The sequence below is a fragment of the Balaenoptera ricei genome, chromosome 1 (assembly GCF_028023285.1).
Source record: "Balaenoptera ricei isolate mBalRic1 chromosome 1, mBalRic1.hap2, whole genome shotgun sequence".
NCBI classification, from domain to species: Eukaryota; Metazoa; Chordata; class Mammalia; order Artiodactyla; family Balaenopteridae; genus Balaenoptera; species Balaenoptera ricei.
The window spans coordinates 105,216,116-105,232,749 of record NC_082639.1 but is presented as its reverse complement, the minus strand read 5'-3'; the positions used below and the strand labels follow the sequence as shown (position 1 = coordinate 105,232,749).

Here is a 16,634-nt window from a genome sequence, read left to right as displayed (position 1 = left end):
GATTTCTGAGCCACTCATTATATCCTGAGCTATTGAGCCAGTTTTGCTCTAACTTTCCAATCAAATTAGTGCAGAATTTTTTTTTTATGTTGGCTTAAAATTTTTTTTTATCCTGATGGAACGCTTTTCAAGCAATATGGTAAAAAAAAAAAAAAATAAGAATAAGAGAGTGTTAATAAGGGAAGTCCCTTTGAGCCTTGGTCCTGTAAAATTATACTGAGGATATTCAGGTTTCATTTTCTTTGTAGGTTGTGCTATTTATGTCTGCACTGTGCATGGTGAGGTATACCTCATTTATTAACTGCCTCTATGTTACTAGGCAAAATAGTGAGGGAAAATGATTAAAATGAATGGTGGCAAGCCAGTAATCACCCCCTTATGTGCCATAGTCTTCAATAACTCAGACTACACACATCAGTATAAGGTTATGGAAAGAAAATCAAGGAAGAAAAGTGCTTCCACAACCTCTGTATTTTCCATGTTGCCTCATTATCATCAGACCAAGTTTGAGCATGACTGCTGTAACATAGCTTTAGCTACAATGGAAGTTACTAATAGACCTTGTTCTGACTAGAAAGACATTCAAGACTTTTGTCTGTAATGCCTACAGTGAAAGCAAATGGGATTGGGGGAGTTGTTTGGTCTGTATTCTCTAAGACTTGTGATGGCTTTGGGACTGGTGATTTCTGTTTCCCACATCCTCATTCATTCATTTACTACCTCACTCCATTCATTCACTGAACAAATATTCATTGAGCATGAATAGCATGTCATATTCGGTTCTGCTTCATAAAATGGTATATCAAATAGACAGGGTTCCTAGTTGTAGTCTAGGGGGAGAGACACATAGTAAATATGTAAACGACAAAATAAATGTGTAATTACCAACTGGGTTAAGAGTAAAGTTGGAATTAAAGAGGGTGTAGTTAAAGAGAGTGGCAGAAGTATCCTATTTTGGAGGGATGGATCAAGGAAGACCCCTCTCAGGAGATAACATTTAGATTCAGACTTAAGATGAGGAGTCAGCTATATGAAGAGTACAGAAGAGAGCATTTCAGTCTGGAGGTAGAGTGCACGTGAGGCGTCTGAGCAGGAAAAGAGCGTGGCACGTTCCAACACAGAGCAGCTCAGGTTGCCGGGCGCCTGTGGACCAGAGTCAGGGGAGGGTGGGTGGGGGTGGAGAGATAGGCAGGGGTCAGGGCATGCTGGCCCCGCAAGGCCAGGCAAGGAGTTTGGATTGAATTCTGAGCATAGTGGTAGGCACTGAAGGAATGACATGGTCCAACTATGGTGTGTTAACCAAGATCGCTTTTGTTGCTGAATGAAGAGAAGAGATTGGACAGGGACAAGAGTGGAAGAAGGGAGATCAGCTTGAAGAGTATTTAGAGTAGTTTAGTCAAAATATGACACTGACCTGGTCTAAGGTGACGAGGTGGAGATCGACCGCCATATTTGAGTCTAGTTAATAAATATAATTGAGGGCAGGGTTGAAAATTAACTATTCAAATGAGCCTCGCCTCCTGCTCCAGATGGCCTCTAGATGTATGGTGCATGGGCAGGGGTGGAGGCAATGGGGTTTATGAGCCCTCATTGTGGTTGCTTGTGGACCCCTGTGCTGTTCTCTGGGCCTCACTGGCCTCTGCTGGGGTGGGGTCTGGTCTGGGCTGGTCCTGGGGTTCCTTGTGTTGATTTGTTTTACTGGCAGGAGACTGCTGACCTTGTGCTTTTGTGTTCTTGCCTCAGTTGGACCTCCTGGGCCTCCCTGAATGACTCAGCCTCACCTCAGTTCTCATCCAGGGCCTCTGTTTGACTCCTGTCTGGACTATAGCACCTCTATGTCGGGGTCACCCTGCCTTCCCTGTCATGGCATGTGAGGACCTCTGAGTCCCTGACCCACTGCCGAAGGGCCATGGAAGGCTTGGGGATCGTAACTCAGGCCTCTTCCTACAGCACTTATACTGGCGCAGCCACCCCCATGTGTGTATGGAGGTGACCCTGCCAGTGTTTCTCTGAGTCTCCCCCCACCACCCCTGGATTTTGGTTTGAGTAGAAAGCTAAGGCACTTGTAAGTCTAACTGATTGCTTCTCTTCTGTCTCTCTCCTCTCCTCTCATGTTCCACTGGAGTGGAAGGGGAGGATTTTTACTTCTTTTTCTACCTGATGAGAATTCACCTTATGCAACATCCTTGTCTCCTGTAGGACAGCAAGCTGTCATTTGCATCCCTTTCTATACTGAGTTTACCAGGAGTTTCTTGATATGGGAACCATGGGACTATTAGAAACTAAGGATTATTGAGGTTGTGAATACATTGATTTATTCCTCCAAAATACTGTCATTGTTACCATTGGTATTTGTAGATATAGCCTAAGTTGTCAGCACAAGCATTAACTGGGATCATAATTTGGTTTGGATAGCTAGAATTGCTCTCTTCTACCTATAGCGTATCTAAATGTCTGCAGGGTAGTAAAGGCTTTTCATGATGTGGCCTCAGGCCAGCATCTCAGCTTTCTTTCTCACTGCTTCTCTTGCTGTACCCTGTGCTCTGGTCAAATTGGACTCTTCAGTGGTTCTCAAAAATGCTTCATTCCTTCCCACTTCAATTCTATGGCTTACATAGGACCTTTCTTCTGAAATGCTTCCCTTGTTCCTTTCTCCCCTTTTTGCGGTCTTCATTAAAATCCTATGCATCCTTCCCAGCTTGGCTCACGTGCTTCCTCTAAGGTGAAACGCCAGAGCCCTTCAGGTCGGAGCAATTACTGCTTCCTCTAAGCTCTTGGGGCACTTTGCCTTTATTTCAAACCGTATCACTTTCTGTTTTACACTGTAACTATTAATATGTATATCTTCTTTTTTCTCCTCAATTATAAACTTCTTGGGGGGGATGATACACAGCTGTATACTGACTGTCTGCCACGCTGTCACCTGTGCTACCTGTCACATTGCTTTGCACACAAAAGGCACTTGATAATAAATGAATAATGAGTAGCACAATCACACTCTTCATAAAGCGGTCCAAATCCCACAATAAAAGCTTTGAAACAAGTATAGAGGTGTTGTGTTTCCTAACATTTGGTGTCATTTGTCTATTAAATCTCCATGCAGACTCCTTGGCCTGAGATACAGGGAGCTGTGGGGAACTGGTTTTCAACCATTTCTCCCAGGACCGTGAAATAGAAGGTCGTTATATTTACAGGGGTCTGTGCCCCCAAAACATAGCAGCACAATCTTATACCAGAAACCCCTATCATAAATGAGTCAGACAGGATAAGCCAACTTGAAGGAGAAAATAAAATATTATAACCCCAACTTGAAAAGAAAATATGGTGTGTGTTTTATTGCTGTGGATTATGGAGGAAGAAAGAACTGATTTTAAGTCAACAACAGAAAAGCGGTGACAATCTTTAAACTCAATACAATATTCACAGGGCAGACGCTAAACTTTAGAAAGCCAAAGCTTCAGGCTCCTGCTCTGGTCTATAAAATAGATGTAAAATTGCTTTTGCTTCATTATGAGTGCTACATTATTAGTGTGCCACTCTAGAGGCAAAGGACGTTTAAGGGGAAAAAAATAACTTTGGTACTTTCAAGTCAGAGCCTGTTTGTCAGACTCTCACATTGCGTTTTAAAGACCTTTAGAATGTGGCTTTGGGAAATTCCACTCTGATGAAGTGAGACAGAAGAGGGACTTGGAAAGATTTGCAACACAAGAAACAACTTCAGCCGTCCCAGTGATAATTTCTACAGTGATCAGAAATGGGAAGATGGTCTTAAAAATGAGATCCCCTTCTTTCCAGAATTACCTTCTATTGAGAATGACTTTCCTGCTTTCCTGAGCTCCTTAACCCCCACCTCTAAGTCTCTATCCCTTGAATGTAGCGAGTCATTAACATCTGGTTCAGACAGAAGGTATCCAAATGCCTCCCATGACAAAGGCTAAAGGCGGAAACACAAGAGCGCAGATGGAATTCGTTGGTCAGGCCATTCTAGTCTGGAGGCTGAGAGGGTAATATATACAGTTGCAGAGTGGGAGGGGACTAAGATAGGATGCAATAGAGAGGAACTCTTGCACTGAGTGGAGGTCAAACCAGATGACTCCTAAGGACCCATCCAACCCGGGTCACACAACTGTTTGCACTGGATTTGCTCAGCCTTATGAAGCTGCTTTTTGTTTCTTCTGATTGGCTTGTGGGACTTGGAGACTGGGTGAGTTGCACTGCGTCCTGCCCCATCCCGTCCCACATTTGTAGATTTTTCTTTGGATGCAACCTTGACAAAAGTCCAGCTACTTTTTTGTGTCTTTTACAAGACCATTTTAGGTCATCAAATGAACAACCCCTAGCGGCAAGAAAGGCACAACTTAAGTGAAATGGGAAACGCAGTCAACTATTTGGTTCTTTCAGGCTGAGGCAGGTTGTCTGGTGACCTGATTGCACCTGATTGGATTGACTGAACCCATTCATTCGTTCTTCACTCACTTGCTCACTCATTCATTTACTCATTCATTCAACAAGCATGTTTCAACTGTCTCCTGTGTGTCATGCACTATGGATCTGACCATTGTCCAATTTTCCATCTTGATACCTTTGTTTGTCTGGGCAAGTGATTTATCACCATTTTGGGGCAAGGATGGTGAGCAGAAGAGAGCTTACAGAGTCGCATACTGGGAAAACCTTGGTTTTTAGGGAGATGTGGGTCAGATGGGTCAGACATCTGTGTGCCAGGACCAAGTCCTGTATCAACTTCAATCTAAATCTCAAACTAAGAGGAAACTAAATAAAAACAACAGCTGTTGTTAACAGAGTGATTTTTGTTAACTTTCTAGGAGCAACCAAAAAAGAAGTCAGCTAATATAAATACATTTCATGCTTTTTTTGTTTGTTTCCAGATCACCAGATTAAAAATTGACCGAAACCCTTTTGCTAAAGGATTCAGAGATTCTGGAAGAAACAGGTGAGCAAACTGGGCAAGAGACTCACTGACCTTTCTTTTCTATATGACATTCTTTTCCCCAAGCCCCATTGGTGGCTTCTGGCTCTGGCTTTTTGGAGAACATTTGCATGCTAGGCAACTGTGCTGCTGCAGGCAAAGAGAAATGAGTAGTTGATCCAAGAATCAAAAAGCTGCCCCCCAAAGGTTGAATCACCCAAATTCTCTGTTAACACACTGTAAATCATCAGATTGAATCCCTCATGGTGTTTTTCTCCCTGCATCGTACTTGGCAATTTAGTCACTTAAAACACATTTGACAGTGATTTATTGTCATTAAAAGATTGCAACTTTTTCTGATAAGTGTCTACAGCACCTATAGTAATATCTCCTTTATTTTTCATTATCAGGAAAAAAGGAATTGTGGACAAATAAAATTTTTCAGAAAAGTATTCCCTATAAGAGCTAAAACTTTGTTTAAAAATTGACCATTTTTCTCCTAGGAAATATTTCCAAACTCTACTGGATGTTTTCTGCTTTAGTAAAGAGAGTTTATAGAACACTACCTTTCTTGATGACCCAGCATCATCATTGTGATTAGGTTGTTAGACTGTGGAACGCTTAGGAATTGATGACGTTTGTAGGACTATTTGCTCCTGTTGTAAATAGCCTTAGGGACTGTGCTATTTTTCTGGTTAACTCTGCTTCTGTCTAAATCCTTCCTGTGTCATTCTTCATATATAATATTAAAATCTGTTATTCACAGAGAGTTAGGAGAGAGCTGAAATTGGCAGGGAAAGCAGATACATCGAAGATTATTCAATCAGAAAATTTCATTTTATATAAACTATACTGAAACAGCAAATATGACACGTGTGTCCTGTAAGTGTGTAGACCTTGCAATAACTATTTACTTTAATGTTCAGACATTTTCCTAATTTGGGGGCCTTTTTTTTTCATCTGAATGACACAGTTTGTCAGGACTTTGCTATTTTCTCTTCAAGAGTTTTCAGATAAACTATCTAATATTATATTTAGAATCACTTTGTGAACTGTGTAGCACATTATATTAGAACCTAGTTTATGCTAAAAATCAGATGTGTGTAGTGATCATTTTCTTTACAAAATGATTTATGAAAGCACTTCTTATGAAACTTTTTATCATGTTTAAAATACACTTAGATTTCTTTAAAATTTTATTTTCCTCAGAATTTTTTAAGGTCACATCTATTGAGTAAGTAAAATTCACTTGAACTTCTGGTTTGAAGATGACAAAATTGAGTAATATTTTCTAGGTCAAGCAACTGGTTAGTTATATAGCCTCAGGCATATGGACTCCAGGCCGAATGCTTTCCAGTTAATGACTCTTTGTTTAAAATAAGAGACCTTTGTTTTCAAAATTTAACCAGTGAAGAAGCCAATACTTATTCCTTCCATTTCAGATAGACAGTCCTCTTCCTCCCAATTAGTTTCTATTCTATGTCCAGGTCACAAAACATGCCTGTGAGCCATTTCCTGTTGCCTCCTTTTCAGGGCTCTGCCTTCTGGGCTTATTGAGGAACTTGTTAGTGATAAGGAGCTCAAATAGAAGCTGGCCTTTCATAAAGAAGCCTCTAGGGTGTTTAAGATCTTTAGCTTGGGGTCCATGCATGCATTTCAGGAGTTCTGTGAGTTCCCAGATACTGAAAGGAAACGTGTGGTGGATGAACCGTGTGCATTTTTCTGGGGAGAGGTCTACAGCTTTCTTCAAATTTTCAAAAATGTCTATGACCAAAAGTTAAGAATTTCTGCTCTAGACAACACCATCTGTCTCCAGAGACCAACCCTACTGACTTTAGCTATCCAACTACTTTCTTTTTCTTTCCTTCTGCATCTCCAGTGGCATTTAGTATTTGTTTATTTTATTCTTGGCACTCCAAAGACTGCTTTCTTTTTGTCTCTTTCTTCTCTGCTTTGTCATCCCATCGGATTCCTTGTTTTTCAGAGGCATGACTTAGAACAGAAAATTGGAATAGAGTGGCTGTATTGACCAGCATTAGAGCTTGCGCTGGGAATTGGAGCCACGCTTTAATCTTGAGATTAAGACCTTGTGTCTTGAAGCATTTGTCTCTGGTTAGGAAATTGTGATGACAGCTCAGTTAAAGTCCCAAGGTTCTTCTGTCCTCTCACTGGGCTAGAAAGGACCTTGACACATCATTTGGCCCTGGCCTGTGTCTGCCTTAAGGCTGGTGAATATCTTACTGCTCAGGACAGACAGTTACTTGTCTGTCCTGCCTGGTGGGCTGCTCTTCTTTGTAAGAACTCCAGGAAAGCAAAACTATGGATCCTCATTAGCCCATGTCAGTGCCTTATTTATTTATTTCTGATCGCATGGAAATTCTTCATTATGTCCTCTTAAATCTGCAGGCTGTTTTAAGTAATATCAGTAATTATAGAAGTTATTTGTGATTGAACACTTACTGTGTTCCAGACCTTTTACTTACATTCTTTCTAATCTTTAAAGCAACCTGTATTTTACAAATGAGGAAACAGGCTCCGAGAGTTTAAGCAGCTTTCCTAGTGTCACACAGTAAACTGAAGAAGGGATGAAAACCCAAGTCCATCTGACGTCAAAGTCTGTGCACTTTGTGCTTTATCATGCTAACAGTTTAAACTTGACTTATTTTATCTTCAACAGATATCGAGAATAGAGCTCTTTCTCTAAACCCCCTTCATCCACTTAAAGATCCTACTCAAGTAGCCAGAACCTTCTCTTTTCCACATAAATCAACCTATATTCTCTGTCTGTGTAGACTCTTCCCCATGACTTTGTCATTTACTTCTTATATCCCAATAAAGGGTTCCATAGTCAAGGACAGGAAGTCAGGTTGAACATCCCTAGCAGGTGAAACTGTGATATGATGAGACTGAAGTCACCTGTGTCATGAAGGGACAAGGATGAATTAGGGAAGGTAGAAGCCATTTTCATCCTCCAGTGCTCTGGGAAGCTAGACTAAAATCAACTTGTTGGGACAAGTATTGAAGCCCTTATATTTTCTCTTTAAAAAGCTCAAAATTACCTGATAATCAGACTTTAACTCTCACTAGCTGCCTGCAGGATGAGGGCAAGAATTATTAATGCCATTTTGCAGATGGGAAAATTGATAGATGAGGATATAGAGGATTATTTATAAATCTTTGGGAAGAGGTGGCCTGTGCCAAAACCAGAATCCAGTTGGTTCATCACCTTCCCACCAGTGCCCACCAGTGCCCCATCGCTGGCCCTGCTTGTGCTAACACAGTTCTTCTTATAAATCTGTGATTTCCCCCATGCATTTTAGACATCAAATGAGTCGTACAGACGAGTATGGTTTGATGAGTTGCATAGAAATGTACCCCAAACATACGGATTACATTTCCTTGAAAAACACATGAGCTTAAAAATTAGGGGGGAAAGTGCTTGGCCAATGTTTTTTGGTTTTGTAGAACACAAAACATTTGTGGAATACTTTGGAGTTACAGAAATTGCCAAACCTCAAACCAAAACACGTTCAGGTTTGTCGATCTCAATCCATGCCAGTGCGATCCCGAGGCTCCAGAAGGGAGTGTGAGAGGAAAGCTGGGGAGGACACAGCCGCCCACTGCACTCTTTGAAATGCCTCTCATGAGTATCTCTCATCCTGCAAGCCTCTCACTGCAGTGCAGTCAGAGGCTGGCTGGGGTCACAACAGTGCCCTCTGAGTGTCGAGAAGAACTTGAGGCAGCTGTGGCGAGGACACTTAGTCCCCATTCTTTTTTTTTTTTTTTTTTTTTTTTTTTTTTTTTTTTTTAAACATCTTTATTGAAGTATAATTGCCTTACAATAGTGTGTTAGCTTCTGCTTTATAACAAAGTGAATCAGTTATACATATACAGTATGTTCCCATTTCTCTTCCCTCTTGCATCTCCCTCCCTCCCACCCTCCCCATCCCACCCCTCTAGGTGGTCACAAAGCACCGAGCTGATCTCCCTGTGCTATGCGGCTGCTTCCCACTAGCTATCTATTTTACATTTGGTAGTGTATATATGTCCATGACACTCTCTTACCCTGTCACATCTCACCCCACCCCCTCCCCATATCCTCAAGTCCATTCTCTAGTAGGTCTGTGTCTTTATTCCCGTCTTGCCACTAGGTTCTTTATGGCCTTTTTTTTTTTTTTTTTTTCCTTAGATTCCGTATATATGTGTTAGCATACTGTATTTGTTTTTCTCTTTCTGACTTACTTCACTCTGTATGACAGACTCTAACTCCATCCACCTCATTACAAATACCTCCATTTCATTTCTTTTTATGGCTGAGTAATATTCCATTGTATATATGTGCCACATCTTCTTTATCCATTCGTCTGTCGATGGACATTTAGGTTGCTTCCAGGTCCTGGCTATTGTAAATAGAGCTGCAATGAACATTGTGGTACATGACACTTTTTGACCTATGGTTTTCTCAGGGTATATGCCCAGTAGTGGGATTGCCCATTCTTATTTGAATGAAAAGAGATATCCATGAGAAGTATTCCTGGCTTCTAGCCCCATCACTTTCTCCTTCCCCTCAGTGGGAACCAAGGTGACTGATGTGATTGCTGAGTCTGGAACTCTTTAGGACCTGCTTGTCTGCAGAAAGTGTACCATCTGGGCTCTTCCCACTGTGTGGTAAGCCCAGCAGAGGAGGCCTGCAGTTCTGGGAAGTCAGCTTATTTCAGGGAGTTCTAGCTCACTCCTTCAGCCTTCACATCTATGTTATAGGCTCCAGACAGTTTTTATCAATAATAAAACTGGTATTTTGGTCTCTACTACATCAGTCTCCTAGGTCTTTCTTGGAAGTTGATTCTGAGTTCAAATGAGGACAAGGGATGATATCCATTGGGCCATCCAGAACCCCAACAGGAGTCCTAGTGAGTTCACTGTGTCAGCTCTGTGATATCACCATCATCAGAGCCCATCATAGTTCCTCCTGCTTCTTTAAGAAGTGTCATTCACACGCTGCAGTGTAAGAAGGTCACCACCCTTCAGCCTTTACTTATGAAGCTGCTACTTTTCATTCCTATGTAATTATGTCCCTGATTAGAAGTCTCCACTAAAGTGTGTGTGTGTGTGTGTGTGTGTGTGTGTGTGTGTGTGTGTTCACGTTATGGAGAAGAGTAGTAGACATATGGTTCTTTTGGAGTGGAAACACTGACAGATTTTTGCTTCCAGGCATTGTCTCTGCAATGGGAAGGAAATTGTTTATGTCTAAATTGTTCTTCCTTCTAGACTTCTCAGAAATTATGTGGCCCAAATATAGTTTTGGGTGAAAGGGTCAATATATATTTACCTTTAACAGGTCTAGCCCCATGGTGCAATATCCAGCATTACCTGTGGAAGATTCCTCCTATAAGGAGGAGACAGTAACACCTTCTTGTTCCTGGGGGAAAATAGATTCCCTCAGCCTAACAGTAAGTTTTGTCTTGTGGTCTGTGTTCCTGGGTTCTGTCTGGCCCCTGCTAGAATGAAGCCCTTTGAAGACAGAACTCTACCTTTTTCAGCTTCCTGTTCTTAGATTTCTTTTCCTGTAGTGCCAGGTATACAAAGTAAAATAATAATCATTCATTTAGTTACAAAACATTGAACAGAGTTGACGAGTGGCAGAGAAGTTAAAAACCAGGACCTCGGGAGTGAGAAAGCCTTACCCCAACCAAGGATGAATCAGGTAGAGCAAGAGTGGGGAGCTAGTTTTAGATACTAACTAAGAAAGGAAGAAAGAGTGAATCTATAGATAGTCTTTGTTTGAAAGATTAAGGGCAATTTTTTTTTTTATATGAATGGCTGGATTTTATTTATTTATTTTATTGTTATTTTTGGCTGTGTTGGGTCTTCGCTTCTATGCGAGGGCCCTCTCCAGTTGCGGCAAGCGGGGGCCACTCTTCATCGCGGTGCGCGGGCCTCTCACTGTCGCGGCCTCTCCCGTTGCGGAGCACAGGCTCCAGACGCGCAGGCTCAGTAGTTGTGGCTCACGGGCCTAGTTGCTCCGCGGCATGTGGGATCTTCCCAGACCAGGGCTCGAACCCGTGTCCCCTGCATTGGCAGAGGCAGACTCTCAACCGCTGTGCCACCAGGGAAGCCCCTAAGGGCAATTTTGATTCAAATCTGAGATGGACTGCTGCTGGAAGACACTGGTTTAGCTTAACTGTAGGTTAGACAGGCACACCCTTGAGGCCATCCGAGCTGGCTCTGCACAGTGGGTGCATGTCTGTGCTGCCTGGCTCTCTGGAGAAGGAAGACACCCAGCAAGTTCCAGAAGCATGAGCCTCACGAAGGAAGGGCTCCCAGACGATGAGCCCAACCAGAGTGAGGCTTGGTTGAGAAAGGTCACTCAGTAGCAAAATGAGAGGTCAAAGTACATCTTTGGTGGCGGCCACCCCAGTGGTTCAGTTCTTTCCAAAGAGAAGACAAAGGGCATGAGGCTGAAGAGAAGCAGTAGTCTTTGCACTGAGTCTCATGGTTGAGAAGCAGCCTCGGGATGTCTATCTGTCCACGTGCCTGGGGAGCCCACTGTGCTCAGCTAGAGGGAGAATTGCCACTGCGGAGACCTTGCACTTGAAAGGGGGTAGACAGATGAGCATAAGGAAAGAAGACTCTGTGGGTCTCAGCCCACATCTAAAGTGAAAACCCTGTCCCTGTGAGAAGTGGCTGCCAAGATTTTACAGAAAGCCCGAGTAAGCTTGGGAACTTTTATATAATTCCCAGCGACTTCCTCCGAAGCAAACACATACATGGAGAGGGGAGGATTAAAATTATGACCTGTCAACTGGAGTGAAGGTTCTATGAACTTGTTTTAGAGGTGCCATGGACTCTGTGATCCTGGGTTGTCCTCTGTCAGCAACCTTCATCCTGTCTTGACCTTGGGATTTACCTGTACTTCCAGCTTCCGTAGTATCTGAAACAACTGCAAGGGGGATTGTCCCAGGTGACATGGTTTCCTCCAGATGCTACTTACTGGCCTGGTGCTCCAGGAGCTACTTCTATGGCTGCATGACAGGTCCCCCTTGGAGTGGCCCTTCTGTAGTCCAGGGAGTTGCTGCAGCTTTTTGGGAGGGTGTCTTTGTCTCTGTGGAATTCGCCCCTGGAGGCTTGAACAAGGACACTCAAGTTCCACAAGGCAGGGACTGTCAGAAAGGGCCAGTGGCAGGCCCTGTATCATGGGGAGGTTGGTTTACACGGGAAAGTAGTTTTAATAGGTTGCCCCTCACTAAAAAAACAATAGGGCCTGCAGCTTGAAGTGTAGGAGGCCCTGAGTCTGAGCTAATTCTCAGAGTGTTTCCAGCAAGCACTGCTGTTTGCTGGGAATGTGGCTGGTGACAGTCTTTCCAGTGCCTAGTGTCCCTTACATGTGTCGGGGGATGGTGATCTAAAAATGGAGCCATTCGGTGCATCACGGGAATGGATGTATTTACTTGCTGGAAGAGGATGCTTAACGAGGCTAAGACTTAACCCAAAGGAAGGAATCTCTACTGGTTGTGGGGAAAGTATTTGGCAGTAAAGATCTGTTTGTGACGCCCCCTCTGAAGCAGCTGCTGTCCCAAGGCCATGTTCACAGAGCGAAGAGCCACCTCCTTGGCACAGATGGGAACTCCTGTCACGGTCCAGCCCCTCCTCACAACACCCAACAAAGACAAGTATGCAGCCAGAAAGAGGACTGTGAGATGAGGAATTAGAGTGCTGAAAGTTAACAGGAAGGAAGAGGAAAAAAGATTAGCCCCAGGGCCAGATCATCTTTGCTTAGATCCAAAAGAAACAACTTTTCTTTGGGAGTCAAGGTACAGGGTGGGTCTGTAGTATAAATCTGTTGGTCGATTTCTCTAGTATAACTAAGTATCTCAAATCTTGTCTCCACCCTTATCTAGCTATTAAGCTGAACATACAAAATTTCCTTAGTTGTAGGTCAAAAATAGTAAGATATTAGCAATTTCATATAGTTCAACCTTGTAAATGTATTTCTAGGCATCAGATCATCAGTATACAAATAATAGTAAGAATCGTTTCATTTAGTATCTGTGGTCCAAGTTTTCTATTTTTACCTCTGAGTTGATTGGTATCGGTACAGCGTTTCCCATTTACTGATGGTAAAACTGAGTACAGCGAGGTATTAGCTTTTAGAATTCGCAAAGCCAGCCAGTGACAACATCCAGAGAACGAGGTCTCTCTCCTCTGATAGGCATAGCTTGCCAGTCAGCAGACAACCTTGCCCTTGTCCACCTCCGTTTCCCTGTCACTCCTGAAGGCAAGCTTAGAGCCAAGGAGCTGACCACTCGCTTTCCTTCAGCCAGCACAGCTTTCCAAGTGTCTCCCTCACTTTCGATTTCTATATTTTCATTTGTTCTCCCTAGAGCCGTTGGCTGTATTTTTCCAGCCAATCTCATCCTGCTCATTCCCGGCAGTCTCACTAGCCCCTGTAGATTGTGGATACTCTTGTTATCCCTGGCATGGGTGCCATTCAGCAGATCTATGGAAGTAATCAGTGCTGGACCCCTCTGCAGGCATTGCCGCATCTGCAGTTCAAGGTAGCTGACTCCATACCGGACTCTGGCAGCAGGATCCTGCCAGACTCCTCCTCGTCATCCAGGCATTAGTTGTTTTTCATGTCCCCTGGCTTACGGGCTTTCAACCAGTATTTAACATTTTTCTCTGCCTTGTTATTTGTTCTCCCTCCTCTGTCATGAATCTTTTCCACCATTGTCCTCTTGGCCATGTGGGTTTGCCAGAGAAAGTTGGCAGTTGTTTTATTATCTATGGCTCTTGCCCAGGGATGGTGTCATCTAACAGATAGACGTCTGTTTAATGGCTAACATATTGGAATCTGAAATATCTGCAAGATAATGAGGCCTAAAGAGGCTTGAGGGACACGTTTTTTTGTTCTTAGAGGAGAGAATGAGAAATGAAATTAGGTAACATAGAGGTCCTTCCACATTCAATCCAGAGCCAGAGGGCTGACAAAGCTTTGAATCCCAGTGAAGGAAAAGTGTTTTCTCGTGTTACAGATCACAATCTGAGCAGATGGTGGGATTTCTTTTACTTGAGTTAGACCAATGGTCCTCACGTTTTCATTGTATTTTCTCTCTTGTTTTGAAATATTTTGTCTTTAATCAATATGCATTTATTAAGTTACAATTAGGAGGGAATAATATCATTATCTCCATTTTACAGGAAGGGAGACTTTAGGCGTGAAAAGGTTATATAACTAGGCAACGTTGCCCTAGTAAGCGGCAGGGTTGCAATTGGAACCCAGGCAGTCTGGCTCCTGACCTTGTGCTCTTAATCACTATGCTAATCTGCCCCTTGTGTGATTTAGTATTACTAAGTTAAAGTGAGACCATGCCAGTCAGATGCAAAGAAACTTAATGTTTTAGGCAGCCTGCTTTGTGTTATCAAGGATTTTTATTGTACTTCTTGAGGCAGCGACAACTCCTTATGGACCACCATGTCTACCTATTCAGACTCCAAGTGGGGAAAAGGTTCCCAAGTTGGGAGTCACTGGGTAAGGAACAATTTTAACTCAACTCCAATCATCTGTCCATTGGACACGTGTTCGTCCAAACCATTGTAAAGCACGTCAATGACATCCGGTTCATCAGGTAGATATATTTATTGTACATCTAAAGCCAAGTTTTGAATGATGGCTCTTTTGCCAATTTGCAGACCTCCACTGGGAGGTCTTTAAGAATATCTCTGGACAATAAATACCCTGAGGAATCTAAAGGTAGGAGCCAATTCCAGATCCAGTGAAGGAGAGGGATGTGTGGAAGGTTTGACCTAACCTCAGTGGACCAAGGACAGTCTAAGGAAAAGGATTAGAAAGTTGACACATGGTGATTAGATTTGAAAGAACAGTATATTCTGGTTTTGTGTCTTTTCAAATGTTGGAACAGGAGGAGAAAGAAAAGGAGTTCAGGGGCATAGTATCGCCCATGGGATAAAATCCAAGCGCCTCACATGGAATAAATACCCATGGTGTCTGCCTGCCTCCCCCCCCCCCCGGCCCCCATCTTGCACCCGGAGCTCCAGTCACCCTGAACTATTTTCAGTTCCTAGAACATGGCTTCTCTTCCATACTTCCAAGTCTTTGCATATACTATTAACTCTACTGAGAAAGCTCTTTCTGCCTCTTGTCTGTGTGGAAAACTACTGAGTGCCCTGTAACATTAACCTTAAATAACTGGCCTTTTATGGAATCCCCCTTGAGTTTTCCAGGTGTATTCAGCACATCTTGCTCAGTGCCTCATGGCATTGTCTACACATCTCCAGTGTAACATCTATCACACAGTTCAGAAATTAGTTGTTTACATGTTGTTATCTTTTTGTTGAGCAGGATTCTCTTTAAGGGTAAAGACCCTGTGTCTTTTTTGCCTTTATATCTCTTGAACCTAGCACATAATTGTTTTCCTGATTGGATAACCCCGTTTTGACTTCAAGACCCCATCTCAGTAGACTTCCCTTAGTCCTTGACTGTCTTCTATTGAGAGATAACCAGTGATCTTATCAATCCCTAGCATAGGTTCCTGTTGTTAATGGTATCACCAGCAAAGAGAGTCAGATGTCAGAATTACAAAGAAAATAAATGAAAGGAACATAAAAATAATTTTCTATCTCAAGAGAAATAAAAAGCAGAAACTATGCATTGGTGTGTTACCTAACAGGTTCATGAATGTACTTGTAATTGTTATAATTATCATATATTTGCTGAACTTCAAAGGGATGGTCCCAGCTTTTTTTTTTTTTTTTTTTTTTTTTGAATGAGGAGGTTGGAAGAATATTTCTTTGCACTTTGGCTATTATTCCAAATCAGTTGATCTCGAGGCATCATCAATTTGCAAAAGAGCTCTTTGGCTTGTTTCCTCTCCTTCCTTTTCTCCCTCCTCTTCAGTACATTCTGTTGGTTTGGCCAGTGAGCAGACTGAAAAGTCTGAAGAGAAGAGGCCTGGAAATCAGAGAGGTGGTTACAGCCAAATGACTTAACAAAGGGGGTTTGGATATGGTCTCTGTTGTCACTGGAGCAAACAGGGAAAAGTAAGCAAGAGGGGGACACTTGCCAATTTGATCATCTTTGATTGGAAACTTAAGAGATGACATCAGGTCTCTGGTGTTCAGCAGACCCGGAGAGGCCCACCATGTGGAACATGTTAATGACATGTGGTTACCTAACACCACTTTTTTTATCTGTTAGACAATGAATTCACTTTTAAGAACCTTGAGATAAAGTTTTATAAAACTGGGATACAATGATGATGAATAAGTAAACAACGTGTTGCTCAGTATAAACTTTGAATAGACATCCAAGTGGCTGAAGACGTTAACGGGTGGTTGGCAATGATTCTTATAAGAGAAGATGAGAGTATAAATGACTGGCCTCTGCTAGGGAACTCAGACTCTGTTGAAGGTCAGAAATTCCATGACCAGAAAAGAAGAAACCAAAGGAAAACTGAAACCTCTCTGGGACCTGAGTCAAGAAAGGCACAAACAGCTATATGTAGAAACAATTCCCAAGTCACCAGTAATAGAGGATTCTCTCTGTCTTCAGATTCTTGATTTGATATCAAGTTGTTTTCTTAAGTTTTAGGCTTAGAAAAAATGATTGCTGGTTAAAGTTCAGGAAACTGTGACTCAGTAATAAAAATAGTAATAAAAATAATTCCTTTGCTTATTAATGCATATGATT

The 16,634-nt window shown here is 42.4% G+C and overlaps 1 protein-coding gene across 2 annotated transcripts in view; it reads left to right on the top strand.

The window, feature by feature from the left end:
* The window catches only part of TBX15 (T-box transcription factor 15), a 110,749-nt gene that overhangs the window by 74,393 nt on the left and 19,722 nt on the right, over positions 1-16,634 (top strand). For both annotated transcript variants that reach the window (XM_059928921.1, XM_059928930.1), the window contains exon 6: positions 4,887-4,951. In XM_059928921.1, coding sequence (XP_059784904.1) covers positions 4,887-4,951 — 65 coding nt within the window. The remainder of the gene's footprint in view (positions 1-4,886; positions 4,952-16,634) is intronic.